At 40.4% G+C, this 16,135-nt stretch overlaps 1 protein-coding gene across 2 annotated transcripts in view; it reads right to left on the reverse strand.

Moving 5' to 3' along the window:
• kcnma1a (potassium large conductance calcium-activated channel, subfamily M, alpha member 1a) overlaps nt 1-16,135 on the reverse strand; it is a 142,384-nt gene that overhangs the window by 59,270 nt on the left and 66,979 nt on the right. For both annotated transcript variants that reach the window (XM_080481457.1, XM_080481458.1), the window contains exons 3-5: nt 14,194-14,255; nt 2,453-2,546; nt 1,542-1,653 (exon numbers count right to left, since the gene is read on the reverse strand). In XM_080481457.1, the coding sequence (XP_080337583.1) occupies nt 1,542-1,653; nt 2,453-2,546; nt 14,194-14,255 (268 nt within the window). The remainder of the gene's footprint in view (nt 1-1,541; nt 1,654-2,452; nt 2,547-14,193; nt 14,256-16,135) is intronic.

Consider the following 16,135-nt stretch of genomic DNA (forward strand, 5'->3'; position numbering starts at 1 on the left):
AATGCAAATGAAAAGCTCTGGAATCTAGGGCATCTCTCACAAACAATGTATTCATATTTTGTTTGCACACAACAACTCATACTGCAGCTGCTTTGTGTATAAAGGTGTCCCTGCTTTCTCCGCCGATCCATATGCAGGATATTTAATAATCGGCGGTATTCACTGCAGGATGTCATCCCGGCAACCCGGCCACCGTTTCACCGTCTTTCATCATCCTCATCAAGGCCCCTAACATTAACAGTTTTCCCGGGATGAGATGAGGACACCTTGCATCATGAATACCAGAAGCCAGATTACTCGACTTGGCCATATCTAATTCATTACACAGCCTGTGCTTTGTAAAATTCATAGGCCACTGGTAGCTTCTTAAGAAACCTTCATCAACTCAAAGATCAGACAGTCACAGATTTATTTTACCGCGCAGATTTAGAGACATTAAAAAAAGAAAACCTGCGTGACTGACTGAAACCTCAAGCTTCTGGCCTTACCAGCAGACATATATGTTTTTATATATATATAAATTCACAATGTAATGAATGAATAGTCTGTAATAGTCTGCGTAAATACTAATGAGGGAAAATTACTTTGATGAAATAATATACGAGAGAAAAGTATTTAACAATACTCTCAAAGAGAACTAAAACATAATACATCTATCACTGCATATAGCCTGATTCGGGACTCAATACCATGTTATCCACAGTGACTCTACTACAGTTATACTTCATGGAACACATGAACACATGCTGGATTAGCATGAGCACAGCTGAGTTTCTTGCATAAGATTTTTAAAAGTCAAGAGGCATTGCACCCAAAAAAAACCAAAATGAACCCACCTACAAAAGAAACTCTTTCTACTGCAGTGGAATTCAGGTCACAATACGCACAACGCGATGAGAAAAGTAGGTTGTTATGTAATGCAGGTTGGGGTATTTTCCAATCTGCTCAGGCAAGAGGGTGTGCATATTTGTGTGTATGGGGCTCACACGTGATTTTGCTTGTGCAGTCGTTGCGTGGGTGTGAATGAGACCAATATGGACGACTGTGGGGTATTCCAGGTGCAATGCCTCAGAGCAGCAATTACTAATCAATCTTAAGCACAACCACACACACACACACACACACACACACACACACACACACACACACACACACACACACACATAGAGAAGCTCAGCTCTAAGTCACTTCCACTCCCATTAGTCCATCCACTTTACTGTGTCTGTGCTCCGTGAAACATCAGAGGAACCAAGCCCTGTCACTTTCAATGATGTGGGGAAGTTGACTGCAGCCCCAAGCAAGACACCCTCAGAGACTCGCTCCCAGTAATGGGGAGACAGAGGGGGACGGGCAAGGCGCAGGATGAGATTTAGAGTTTAGAAAAAAAAAACATCAGGAGAGGGTGTGTGTGTGGGAAATATGACGAATTGTGAGCGGGAGCAAGAACCGACAGGACTACACCGAACAAGGGGTAACAGAGTGGCGTGATAAAGTGGAGAGTGTGAAGATAACACAGGAAGCTGGACGACATTCAAACTTACCAAGCCAGCTTCTGTTTAAGTAGACGGAGACAAACACGGGAGGAACAGTGAAGAAGTCGACCACTGAGTTGACCTCCAGCCAGAACCACAGCTTGTCGTTGGCCGCTATAAACTGTCACGAAGAAAAACAAAAGAGTGGCATTCAAGTGACACAGAGATTTTAATTCAACACAAAATATTACTGCTCCATCACATCCAAACCGCCACGTCTCAACACTGACAATGCTGACAAACTATATGGAATGACAAAAGCTTCACCCCACTTGCTGAGTCATGCAAATTGTTGGTGGCGTAAGCAGCTTATGAGTTTATTTATTCATTCATTCAGGAAGTCAAGCTTGCGTTTGCACCACTGGAATGCTGCTCTGGCATGACAGCCATGCCAGCGACATCATTACAACACTGTCAGTCGAAAGTGAAAGCATGCTGCGTGAGTATTTGGGAGATGAATCAGGTGGGTGTTTTCTTATGTGTGAGCATTGTTAACTGTTCTGTAAGGATGATTTCTTGCCATTTTGATATTTGGGACGGCATAAAATAATGGGAGGATTTACAGAAATGGGAACATGAAGCACGAAAAAATTGTCTTCTAAGATTTTGTCGTGCGCTGCTGTTAAATCAGAAAGTTTAGTCTTGCTGTGCGATTTCTTATGAGAGGATGATGTATTGAGCGACTTAAAGAAGCAGCAGGAAGATTCAAAAGGATATACGGCCACTAAAGTGACTCAATAGTACACCCAATGACTTGAACTTCACGCCGCACCCCTTTAAAATTGTAGTGGGTTCACCATACGCCTGAACTGCTGCGTGCTTGCTGCTGTTGCCTGTGATGTGAAAGGTATGTCTGTGTGTACACCAGATGCATGTGTGCTCATGTGCATGGGTGAGCATGAACCCATGAGGCGTCTTACCCGCAGGCCAAAGTATAGAAGGAAGAAGACATTGAAGGCCATATCAATCTGTAACGTGAAGTCCTTGTAGAAGTTCTGGCAGGATTCTATAGGACTGAAAAAACCAAACAAAGAAAAAAAAGATAGAAAGAAAGGGAGAGAGAATAACATTATCACAACGGTCGATTCCTCCACAGTGACATAGTGAACGAGGCTCATCTGTCTCCACTGTCTTGGAAACACACAGGTGGCAACCGTTGTTGATTTTCTGAATGTTTCATGAAGCTTGGGGGGAAATCCACAAAGCTGTGGTAGTTTTACCAAAGACAGTTGGTGTATTTACCATCATGGTCTAACATGAGATAAATTTGTTGAAATAAATGCAATTTAAAAAACTCAAGATACCTCAAAAAGTGATGAGTAAATACATTTCCCTAAACACGCTACTAAAATAATCCTAATTCCTTTGCATACATTCAAATATGTTCTGTTTTTTTCCCCCCACAAATAATTTAATCTTACAGATCTGAATTAAAACTATGGGTGTCTTGAAACTTCCAAAATATAAATGACACTAACTTCAGCTCAAACTGCCCTTGGACCGAAATCATTTTGACTTTTGAGAAAAGCTCAGTTGATAAATTTGATCAAATTAAAATACACTGTAATATCAGTCAACTCAATTGCATTGTAGTGATTTACCACCGGCACCATGCAGTTCCTCCACTAAGCCCAAGAGGGTCATACAACTAGATGAAAGACTCGGCTGTCAAGTCAATCACATATAGATGAAACAGCTGAAAATAAACTGAAAGTGGTAGTTGCTTTGATGTGACAGTACTTTCAGCATGCATAAATTATTCAGAAAACTGTCAAACGGCACTATTCCAGCAGATCCCCCCCCCCCCCCCATCACCTCCCCTTCATATAAAGACAGAGACTGCAATAGCTACCCAAGTGATGCTTTAAAGGCAGAAGATGATAAATGAGTTGGGTCTGTCAGGTCTGTCACACAATCCATCTTCGTGCTTACCGTACGATGATCACCCATTAGCAAGTGGGCGCTCTCAACAAAAGCAATAACAGGCAGTGTGCACACTCCATTCTTCACTTGGTCAAGGGACTATAGCGTTTTGTTCACCAGTAATGAGGAAATCCCTCTGTGGGGAATAAGCATGAATATGCATTATGATGTGACTGGCTATAGGCGACCATTGGGACTGTATACACTGACAAGAGAACACACACCAAGCTATTACGAGAGTACACAGCTACAAGTCCCAGTTCAAATTAAACTTTAAAGCATATATCTGTATGCATGGGGCCAGTGGGGACACAGTGTGAGATCCAAAATAGAGTTTACAGCCTAATGAGAACCTCCAGAGGTACAGAGGACCGAGGCTTAATCATCTCCCAGTTAACATCAGACATTTTATCTCATGATGCCCTATTATAACGGTTGGCTGGGTACAGACATGCCAGAGAAGACAGATTGCTCGAAGAAGATGATCCAACTCGTAATTCATGAGTGTGTGGCCTGTCTTGAACATGTCCTCGGGACTCATGTGATCTTTAAGATGATGTCAAACTTTGTCTCAGTGCCAGTGATTCAAATGAGTCAGGGGGAATTCAGTATTTGTTTAAAAATTAGTTTTTTTGTAGAATAGTAATCCTTCTACACTTGCCATCTTTTAACACAGCTATGTGTGTCGGATTCAGCAATCTCCCAAATGGTTGAGATGATTTCATTAATAATGAAAAGCTTTTCAGGAAAAAGTTCATTTGGAATGTTATTGCAATTAAACACCTCAAATGAGATGGAGCAACAAAAGTTTGGATAAGTGTGATCATTCAAGAAGAATAAAACAGGGAACAATTTTGCAAGGATTTTCAGTAAAAAGGTTTTTCCCTTATGAAAGAGGGCATACCAACATAATAGCCGACATAATATCGTGAGGCGATTCAAGGCTGCAGCTGTATTATCCAATGAAGAAGCTGAGCGGCAAAATAGAAAATTGTTTTGCGGTTTGAGAAATCTAGATTTAAAATTATTTCTGGAAACCATAAACCCCAACAGACGAGAGATGGGGAGGGAACACTTACATTTCTAATGGTATTGGTTTTATCAATGCCAATCAATCATTCTTTATGAAGCAGCTTTCATACAATTAATGTAGCACAAGGTGGTTTATGATTTAAAAGACCCCCACTCCCCATCCATCCCAAACATACAAACACTCTCTCGCCAATAAACAACCACGCACAAAGAGTCAGGCACATTCAAGAGGTTAATGCTCGCCTCTGTAGAAAGATACTCTCAATACTAGAATGTACATTGAGCTTTTACATCCTGTGCACCCATCTGCATCTCTTTTAGGGAAGGTCTTGCATGTTCTACACAATATAACAGAGTGGCTCCATGCTTGAAGAGTCCAGGTGCTATTTTAAGAAAACATTTGGCCCGTTATATAATTAAAATTCCAGCAAAGGAGACGCAGAACTGTTAGGTGCGAGGGATAATACACCACGAGAGATGAGAGAATCAAAGAGCTAACAAACCTATTTCAAAATGCCAGCAATCTGTCTCCTGTGCTCCAAGATAGAAAATAATGTTCCCAGAAAATTGATCAAACATTCGAATGCTTGATATTCAACATCTGATGTTCTAGTATGACTGAACTATGAGTTCACAGGGTTTCCAAATCACTTCAATTTGGATTCCTAACCCTAACAGCTCAAACTAACATTTCCACACACGAGTGTAAACGTCCATATACACGCTTACACACAGATGGTGCATACTGAAGACACCATTTGGAGTGGTCACTGTGGCGTTTCCCCTTGGGCACAGCTCTGGCCTCATTCTGAATAACCGCATTCATCCACAGTCATGTGACTCAAAGCATTCTTGATAATAGAGAGAGAGCATGGCGACGCTCTTCAGGGCTTGTGTGGTTCACTGAATTTGGCTTTTGGATTTTGCTTTGTGGGGGAACACAATGACTACACTCCACAAGCTTCCATTTAGTCAAACGTCTAATAGTCGTTAGATTATCAGATTAATACTTTTACATGTTAAAGCCTAATTCATCCAAAATTGTAATCAGTATGATGTTTCAGCAAAGAAATCAAAAGGTGGTGTCAAATACTAATTAAAATTGAAGTAATTCCCTTAATTGGAATATTCAAGAGAAAAAGTATTGATATGTGTGGAAAGTTTAAAAGTGAAAGCGCTGCTGAATGATCATCATTTCTAAAGACAAGGACAGTAAATGATCTTCCGATAATGAAAGAAACACAGTAAAGGTTTCGTACCATCACTTACACGTCTCTGAGGATCTCTTGTAAAACTGAGACAGAAAAACTAAAAGCTAATTATTAAAAAGACAGTTTAACTGAAGTTCCGCAAACCTTTGACATTTTTGGAAGCAATTAAATTGGGTGCTCAATTAAACTGATAATAATGCCACTCGTCACAGAACTTTCAATCACAGAAATCATTTGCGATCGAGAAATTGAATTGTCAGTACTTCTCTTCCGTTCACCAATTTGAGCAACATCAGTAGCTTATTTAAGTATATAAATGAGCATAACATTTTGTCTGGTTTGAAGTTTTTTGGTACAAATTTTCCACTACCACAGCTTTCCTAAAATTCACCAACCTTACAGATTAAGAAAACAATAATGTCTTAATTAATACTGCCTATTACTGACTATGCTGATAGAGCTGATCAGTGCATCACTGATACACATTTGAAGCCCCTAAAACGCAGTTAGGAATGCTCTGTATAAGTTTGTTTTGCGTTGTCTTACGGGACACATCCTTGTCACACGTACCATCTTCATTGGCTCCTACTAAATTCCAGAAGACGATTTCACTGGCTCGAGTTCATCTACAAATGTCTTTGAATTTAACTACCCCCCATACCTCACTTCTCTATACGTTCCCAATCTTCATATCCACCTTGAAATCCACGCTGTCAATTTGTCCAAGACATAGAGCATTTAGATATAAAGCCCCACCTGGCTTGATTAATCTCCCCACATCTCTCAAATCTTACATCTCTCCACCACTTCGGGACCTTTTTTTTTAACATCATCACTTTGAAGTGATATTACAATTGATACCTTTGTAATGGAGTTGGGAAGTGGCAGAGCAAGATGATGCTCCTAGACTTTTATGTCTTATTAAGGAGATATTACATTTCAAGAGACAAGAAAGTAATATTGTTGGCTTGTGTCAAACTGAAACACAAACCCATATAGAAAAGTAGAAATATGGACTTGAAGGTACTGTGACTTGTAAATGAATACGTTATATCGTTATATACGTTAAGTCCCACTGACAGACTTCCATCTTTTCTGTAGCAACTTAGAAGTGATATATTTCTTTAATCTGAGCTACCCAAGTCAATAAAACAGGACTCATTTCGTATCAATAGCCTTTCGTCAAAAAGTGGCTCCATTTTGAAAAATGACAGTTGTGGCACTTCCTCCACAACAGTATGGGAGTATTTGGCAAAAGAAAAAGTAGATGCGTAATTTACATATTACATGATACGGATGAGAAGTAATTACCAACGAGTTACTCGTCACCTCGCCCGAACAAACAAACAAAAAGCATCATAAGCTTCTCAAACGTATTATTCTCTGCACAGCAGTTGGATTAGATCCTCTTGTGCCACGCAGGTCTTTCGGTTATCAAGTTCCACTATTTGTGTTGTTTTCCCACACAAACAGCAAGTAAGACAAGACGAAATCCCGATTACGCCTTTCAATGTCACTTCACACGAGAGATTCCTGGCCGCATGCTGCCAGTGTCCTGCAGAAAATAGATCTGCCCACCACTGTTCCTATTACTTCCTAAACCATGGCACCGCCTGGAGTTGCACCGCCCCGCGTGACAGGAAGACAGGAGGTGAGAGAGAGAGAGAGGGAGAGGGAAAGAAAGACAGCAGCAAGACAGATTAGGCAAGAGGGAAAGAGGAGGAAGATGTGTATATACCAGAGATCATGAGACACTTTAGCACCCCCCCTACCCTTGAAGATTTCTCCTCATGAACGCCAACTACACAACGTCTCAAGATATTAGATAGATATTATTGCCAGTCAGTGGGATCTTGTGTGTAAATCACAGCAGTACCACTGTTAACACACAAAGCAGGGAGAAGTAATGTCTCACTAACGTTATGATTACATATGTAAGTCTAAATGAGTTGTGCTGTAGAATGTAGAATTATAAAGCATGTATCTGTTGAAACAGAGCCAGGTATCGTTTCTGAAAGATTTCTTTTTTTTTTTTGGTTCATTTTCTGTGTTACAGGGGTTTAAAAGAAAAAATTTGAATAACTTTAGTTGAATCAATTAATCTAATATGACATGCTCGATGTAAATATTGTAGTAATTTGTAGTTAATACAAATTAAAATCTCGCATGCATGTCTACCAAGGACATGAAAGTCACACACAGACACACACAGGAGAATAATGATTGCCCGAAGGAAGACTGCAAAGTATGTGTATCTATTTCTGGACATTAAATGTTTCCCCGCCTTAACCTTCTCTGACTAGGAACTCAGCCTCTCTGGAAAGAAAGCACGAGCAGAAAGGTAAAACCTCGTTTGTTCTCAAGGGCAACAAGGTATGTTCTAAAAATAACCCCCAAACACCTTCAGTCAGTCAGCAGGAGCCAGTCTTTCGTTAGCCTGCCCGTGACCTTGGCTAAGTGCTGGAGCAACAGCAAGGTTCCCCCCCCTGGGAAAACAATAACAACACATGGCTGCCGACTTGACTAATGCTCAAAATCACGGTGCAACACACACCGAATCTGAGTCATTCTGCACATCACCAATGTCTTACTGCTCTAGTAAGCACACAGCCACATCCCACTGGTGTGCACAAACCATAATCAAACATTCAAGTCACTACATGCAATCAAAATGCTAAAGTAGTCAAATTTGCGAATGTGTCTCATGCTATATTTGAATGTCAGAAGGCCAATTCTCCGAGGGACAGCGCATTTATCTATGTGCAGGGGACGGAGCTGGGAGGAGTCTGCGAATCTGAAGGAGGCCAGGTTTGTACTTAAATGATTGATTTAGGTCGAGGCACCATTACTATAATAAGAAATGCTTTAGTAGCTACAAGGGCGATGGACAAATAAATCTTCTCCTGGGAAGCTAAAAATAGATAACTCTGTTTTATTCTTCTTTTTTTTTTTTTCTCCTTTTTTTCTCCTAATGCAAATGCAGTGCATCTCGCTTCGGGCGTTTCCTCCACAAAGACTTTATTTATTCCAGTCAGAAGCAGCATGTGGATGGAAATAGCGCATAGCTAAAAAGAAGCTTCACACACTCGCGCAATAAAACTGAGTGAAGTGAATAAATAAACAATAAAGGTGAACGCTTTTAAAATAGAAACAAGGTTAAAGGAGAATTGCAGCAAAACCAGAGAAAATGACAACCCAGTGTATGATTAATTTATTCTGGAGCCACTGTTACAGTACAACGACTAAACTACACGCATCACATCACTCTTCTCATTAAGTGATAAAATCAAAAAGAAATGTCATTATGCAAAAACAGAACATCCTTATTAGCACTCTGATAGAACAAGGCACCATGAGCACACACTCCGCTCACTGGACAATATCACTCTGGTTCAAATTCCAGGTCGTTTAATCGGTGATGTAAAATGACCTTCAGTTCCAGATACATTTATTTAATCAAGCAAATATTGCCTGCATTACTAATTTAAAATATTTGGTTTATGTTTTTCTCTTACTTTGGGGTGGCACGTTTACTCTTGTGATCCTGCCAGCGTTTGTTTGGTGTTTATGTCATTACCATTACCTGCCCAGTTTTTGAGGGTTTTTTGTGCGTCGAATTCCAGCAAGCCTCGATCTGCTCCAAACCACTGCTTTTAGTTTGAAGTGCAAAACAATAATCATCTGATAGAAAGTACAGAAGAGGCCAACATAGTAATAATCATGATAGCCTCCACCAAACAAAAAGGTTGGAGATGCCATTTTTGAGTACATTTCAGAACCTGTCCTTATTTATTGTTGTTATTAATAGAACATTTAGCTCATTTACTATTCCTGAGCTTGCTTTTTTGAACATGTTTCTCGAATTAATCTGAATTTACGAAGTTAGAATAAGTCACTGGCATTTGAAATTAATTCTGTTCATGCTCAGATCTGAAAATATCCTCTTGCGCTTTGTATTTCGGGACATTAAAGAGAAAATTATAATCCATTGCGTTCCAAAGTCACTACACTATATGAATCGTAGCTGCCACTTGCCATAATAACTTCCTCAAACAATGCAGAAAACAAATTAAAAAGTAGAAATGTTGACCATCAGCAGTCATTTATTCCATTGCAAATTAATTGTGTTTCACATTTTATATCTACAATCAGTTTGAGGTCGCTCTGTCATCGCATTCATGTACAGCTTTACCACATATAAATTTTGCAAAACACTTTTCAAGAGCATCCAAGTTCATGTTTGAATTTCAAAACCAATCAAAAATGTAATTCATGTAGTCTAAAAGAAAGAGCTCATTCATTTAGAATGGGAACGTCTTCATTAAACTGTGGGTAAAAGTAATAAAATGGCATTTAGTCTTGAGTTGGACCACTTTGAGAAAATAGCAGAACATTTAAATTGGAAATGAGTCATTTCTCACTGTGGCAGCTTGTGGATTAAATCTGCAGCCACTCGGGAATGGTGTCAACGATGAATTAAGTCTTCTTGTGGTTACAGTCATTTCTGGTCCAAGCGAAGGCTGAGTTGGCTTTTTTATTTTTTTCTATAGACACAACAACCAGGTACTGTCAACACCCTCAAAAGAGGCTTTTATAGGCAACCCTTCATCGTCACAAAGTCTGCCAAGCTTGTCTCACCGCTCAGCCATATTTCTCACCTTACCCCATTAATTAGTGATTAGGCACTGCTTCTTTTTTTTCAGTGCCGACATTGATCGCACACTAATGATAGCGTTACAGGCACAAGATAGTGCTTATGAGGTCTCCCTGACACAAAAACTGCATTTGAGTGCACGCTTCGGCACGTTAACGTGACTGTGCAAGCGTGTGCACTGCAGCAGTGTGTACGTGTGACATGGAGGGATCGAGAGAGACGAGAAATAGAAACAGAAGTGGAGCAGGAACAAGGGCATCCCTTTAAGAGCAGCCTGCAGAGACTTTGTCCTACATTCCCTTTTGTTTCACAGGAGCACAGAGGAGGAAACGAGAAGGGAGGAAGGATAAGGGATGAGCCGAGGTATAAAAGCAGACTCTGATGTGGGTGGGGGAGAGGACGCAGCATCCAACCCATTGAAAACATCACCGAAATAACATCAGTTTGGCAAGTGAAGGTCTGCTGCAGAGGAACAGAAAAGGGCTCGTGTCTTATATTAGGTTATTAAGTGCACTCTGATAAACAACCACACAAACAGATGGACCGTCATTTTTAGTGGAGCTACATATTCATTCAAATAAAAAATTTAATAAAACTGTCTTCTTAACAACAACATGGCTGCCAAGTCAGTGACTAGTAATCTCTGTGCACAACTGGGAGGACATCCAATTCACAATTCCTTACTTTTAGGCTTGGTGCTTTGCTGTGTTTTTCTGAGGATGTTTGCTGTGAAACGTTGCCCAAAATAATCCTGCCAGGAAAGCCCCACCTGCAGAAAGGTAGAGGCAAAACATCTCCGGGGACACTTGTACCTCACCATGAGAACGCTCTGTTTTCCTCTGTGTTTTTCCAGGTGTGCATAACTCTGTGTGTACACATGTGTGTGTCCTTGCCCAGAGGGACAAGCTCGCATCACTGAGGAAGACATAAAAGCCCATCCAGACTCCTGAGGTCCAACCCACATGCACTTATTCCACCACATGTCTCCTTTCGCTGTTACCACAGGGACTGAAGTGTAATCCTCCCCATTACTGTTGCCTTTTTCACAGTTGATTTCACGGCGATGTTCACCTTATCCGATGGCAAAAACGGCAGATTGGAAGACAAAAAGGGAGAAACCAGCCTGATAAGCCTCATGCCTCTGTCTCATGCAGCCCTCAACATTTGGTGGAGTAATTGCTGCCATTAAAAGAGTGACCTATAAATCGACACTCATTGATTCCTCAGTCATTAACATTTAGTGGCGAGGAGCTAGGTGGGGAGAAGGTCATCTGTAGAGCATTCTTAGCAAGTGAGCATTGAGTGAAGAATATGAGTCATATCCACACATAGTGAAAGCCTCCCAGAAAATCATGCATATGCAACACCACACATGGGGCGGTAATCAGATTAAGAGTGCATGTCAATATTTGCGTCCTGTGCACAATATTCTTGGCTTTGCTGAGGCAAAGAGCTAAAGAATTGTCCTTCCCAGTCAGCACTCTGACAAGTAATATGGTGTCGCACACATAAGAGGTTGCAGCTGCTGTGGTGAAAGTCTCGCCGTAACGCACGCCCAGCCCCTGTTTAGGATGTTGAAACCCCCGAGAGTAAGCTGAACCTGCTCTGGGTTGATCAGTAGCCCCCCTAAGAGGATGTGAACACTCAAGTGACAAGCTTGAGCTAATCATGATGATGAGGCAAGAGCGGGCCTCAGCTTAATGGGAGCACATAGAGATCAGGGCAACGCCTCAGGGAAGCCCACTCACATAGAAATACACTGAAAGTGTGCACTTTAATTTACCAGATACGACGAGGAAATACTACACAAAACCCCCTCGTCACAACATTTTAGTATACCCTGCCCAAACAGGGCATCAACTATACTGCTAAGTCTGATGTTGTGACACAACATGGTACATTGTTGTCTAATGGCGCATCGAAGCTTCAACTCGACACTTCAAATCATCGTGATGCAATATGTGTGTGATGAGCACAGAGCTACGTGAAAAATACTAACTATATAAGTTAATCTCTTTGTGGTTTTATTTCTGGATCATTAACAAGGCCACAGACTAATGTAAGAAAATCCCCATGATTCCTTAGAAATTACCAGAATATTTTACAAAGATAATAAACTTTATCAAGGTAGAAATGATTGTATTGATTGCACCTATTTTCTTTTTCTTTTAAAAAAATGCCAGAAGCAAAAAGGAAAACAAAAAAAGGGAGCGGCAGCAGAATATATAAAGGGAGACGGAGCTGTAGAGGAGGAAGAAAAGGTTTTTATCCTGAGATACAAATGGGTGACTGGAGTCGTGCCAGGAATAATTTCCACTGCTACTAAGAGATAAGTTGGACTGCACTGTCGATTTACCTTGTTTGAGGATTTTACGTCTCCATTTCTCTTGAAGACATGCAGCTCCCTCACAGTTCACAGTTAACAGTTATTTTATTAAAGTGAAAATAAACAACAGGATCCAAATAAGAATTCTTCACAACAGGCAACAAAAGGAATGAATGAGTATGACGGCAAAAATACCACGCAACATCATGTCAATATGCTACAATTTCTTTCCAATCAACATTTCATAACCCTCGGGCACTGCAGTAAACATATAGTTTTATTGCGAGCAAATTAATGATGCATGAAATAATAAATACAGCCACAGGAAAACCGAGTCAATGTGCAAGGCACAGTTGCCCACTTTTGATTATTTTCTAGTGAAATGCATCAAGTTGAACCTGCCTGGAAACAATGATTTTGGTCATGGTGGCAAGCAAACAGTATTGTACATTAAATCAGAATGCCCAGGAAATCCTCAAACTGCCACTACACAAGACTGTTGCGCTTGCTACTGTAGTCAAAAAGAGTTGGCGAGTGTGCAAAATAAATCAACAAAAGGTAAACAACAAAAGCAGACAACAATTTAACCCACAGTACACACAGTGATTTATATGACATATTAACAGCAGCATTGGGGCTTCTATGGCAGGTTTCACGATGGCTTTGCTGAAGAATAAACGGCAGCACATTTTTGATTAGACTACAGCCTTGCCCTATAAAAATGAATTATGTAGAGTATAATCTTTTTTTTTTCCCCCTCTGTGTCTTTTAGCTGTTTTATTTTTATCTGATACTGTAGCACCCAGACTATTAGGTCTGACTCACTGCCAAAAGTAATGAGACATTGTTTCTAGCTCGGAGAATCTCAAGAAATATAATTTAGAAATTCCTCAACTCTCTCTTCAAAGGTACTGTCTCGAGCTGCGTGGTGTGAAAGTAGCTGCAATGGTTATCGGAGGGATGCCAGGCCTGCAATCTGTCTCTGGGTGCCTGCCAACCAGGGATGCACTGACAATACCCACACTCCCGTACTCACACATACAGTACAACAAACTCCCCGACACATACAGTATCTGACTATCTGCGTTACCATGGAAACTGACAGGCCTCTCATTGACAAACAAATCCTCTGATGCGTCGTGTGTGTGTGTGCATCAATTCCTCTGAGAGCTTGTGGAGGTGTGATTATGTGCATTTGAGTGTGCGTGTGTTTGTGCCTGCCCAATATTTAGACACGGCATGTAGACCAGTTATAGTCCAATACATGCATATCTTTCTATCAGAGCTTAAGTGTCGTCGGCTTAGCTGCAGGAGCATGAGGAGAACCTACTTTCAACCTTTCTATCTGGAGTCTGCATGTTCTCTCTCTGTTTTGATTTCTTCAAGGTACTCTGCTTTCAAACTGACTCTGATTAATGACCCCACCCCCCAAACCTCCTCACCCCCAACTCCACCATACGTTGAATGAAGCAGTATAGAAGATGGGAGGAAGGATGCCATGAAACTGATACTTACTCTGAGGAGTCTATAAAGTATATCCCAAGGGCCCCGATGCTGAGTGCAAAGACTAACACCACCTGGAAAGAGAAAGAAAGATGACAGGGAAATTACTTTCATGCACACAGTGACAAAATAACTCTATGCTCATTAATGTACTTCATAGTAAACACAGTTCTCTATTCAGCTGGGGTGGACACAATCAACAGCACTAGTTACAGCATATGTAATTAAACAGGGACTTCTCTCCTACAGGTTGCAGAGGGACGGACTTCCTTTTTAAAAAGCTTGCGCTGAATAATGAATGCTCCCTCTCATGTCAGCAAATACAGCCTTTTAAATGCAGCCACTGTAAAATCAAGCCAGCACGGTTACTGAAAGCAAATAAAGGACACACATTTGTAAATTGATGTGAAGAGGAGCAACAATGTGGGTTTGGGGTGTTGAGAGGAAGTGCTTAGCATGTGTTGACGATGAGTCAAAGCTCACATTGTGTGAAACTAAGACCTGCTGGACTATGTTTCTGTGACTGTCTATGACTTGCTAGGTAAAATAAGGTAAGATACGGGCGCAGCAATAGCAGCAGTGCCTCAGCTCAGCATGTTATTTAAACCAAGATTTCACCAAAAAAAGAAACCTAGCTAAAGAACAAAACAACAAGGTATTATGTGCAAAAATAAGCTTCTTCTTCCTACACGTCATCAGAAAAATGGCAACACTAAGCCACAATGACCCCTTCCAGCAAAATGTTCTTGCAAACATTTGAGTTCACATCCCCATCATCGCCACTGTCATCATAATCATCATCTTTGCAACAGCTGACCAGTGTAGCGATGCATAATGGTTCCTCCCCTGCGATCCTTTCTCCCATTCAGCCACCTCACAATAGCAGCCCACTATCCCTGCTGATTGTGGCATTCATTATTGATGATGAGAGCTTGATTACTTTCATGCGATGGTCCTTTGTATTGATCCTGTGCATTGTGGCTTTGTGGTATTAAGTAAACACCCCCATCCAATTGCATTTCTAATAGTTTGCCGCTCGAACAGAGGCAGAGGAGGATGTGGCTTTCCAGGCAGACACTGGTAAAGATGGCAAATAACCTTACATTCAGTGATGATTCACACAAAGGAGGAAGCAATCATATCGAGCTTTTTGAAAGAAAGGCACTCCAGTGGTTAGATTACCAAAGGAAGTAGTTGGCTAAAAGGCATTTGCTTGTCAAAATACTGACCAGTTGTATGTTGGGCATAGGAATGACAAGACCAAACTGGGAAAATAAAGCTGAACGTTTAACTATTTTACCATTTACACGATTGTTAATGGCCGTCAGTGAGTACATTTTAAAATGATAAAATGCTTTATTTTAACAAAATGCAGTTTGTATTGTCTATGTAGCTTTTTTTTAAATCCCTCTAAATATTTACAAAACATGTCAATTAAACTTTTCATATATTGACCTGAACACGGATGTGTTTTGCCCCGTCATCTTGGAAAAGCACATTTTACTACCACTAAGTCGATAAATTCACCTGATTGACACCATATCCCATCAAAATACAAATAAAGCAATGTTTTAAAACCTTTGTTACTAATAACCAAGTGCTTAGCAGGACTGTATTACTGAATGAGATGCGTTAAGAAGACTTTACAGAAATCCAGTGACTTAAATCATAAAAGATGTGCAACTTTGGTTAGTTTTACACTTTTTTATGTGGATTTTAGACAGATCGATCGATAGAGAGATAGATAGATAGATAGATAGATAGATAGATAGATAGATAGATAGATAGATAGATAGATAGATAGATAGATAGATAGATAGATAGATAGATAGATAGATAGATAGATAGATAGATAGATAGATAGATAGATAGATGGATAGATGGATAGATGGATAGATGGATAGATGGATAGATGGATAGATAGATAGATAGATAGATAGATAGATTGATAGAT

The sequence above is a fragment of the Lipophrys pholis genome (assembly GCF_963383615.2).
Source record: "Lipophrys pholis genome assembly, chromosome: 15".
NCBI lineage: Eukaryota > Metazoa > Chordata > Actinopteri > Blenniiformes > Blenniidae > Lipophrys > Lipophrys pholis.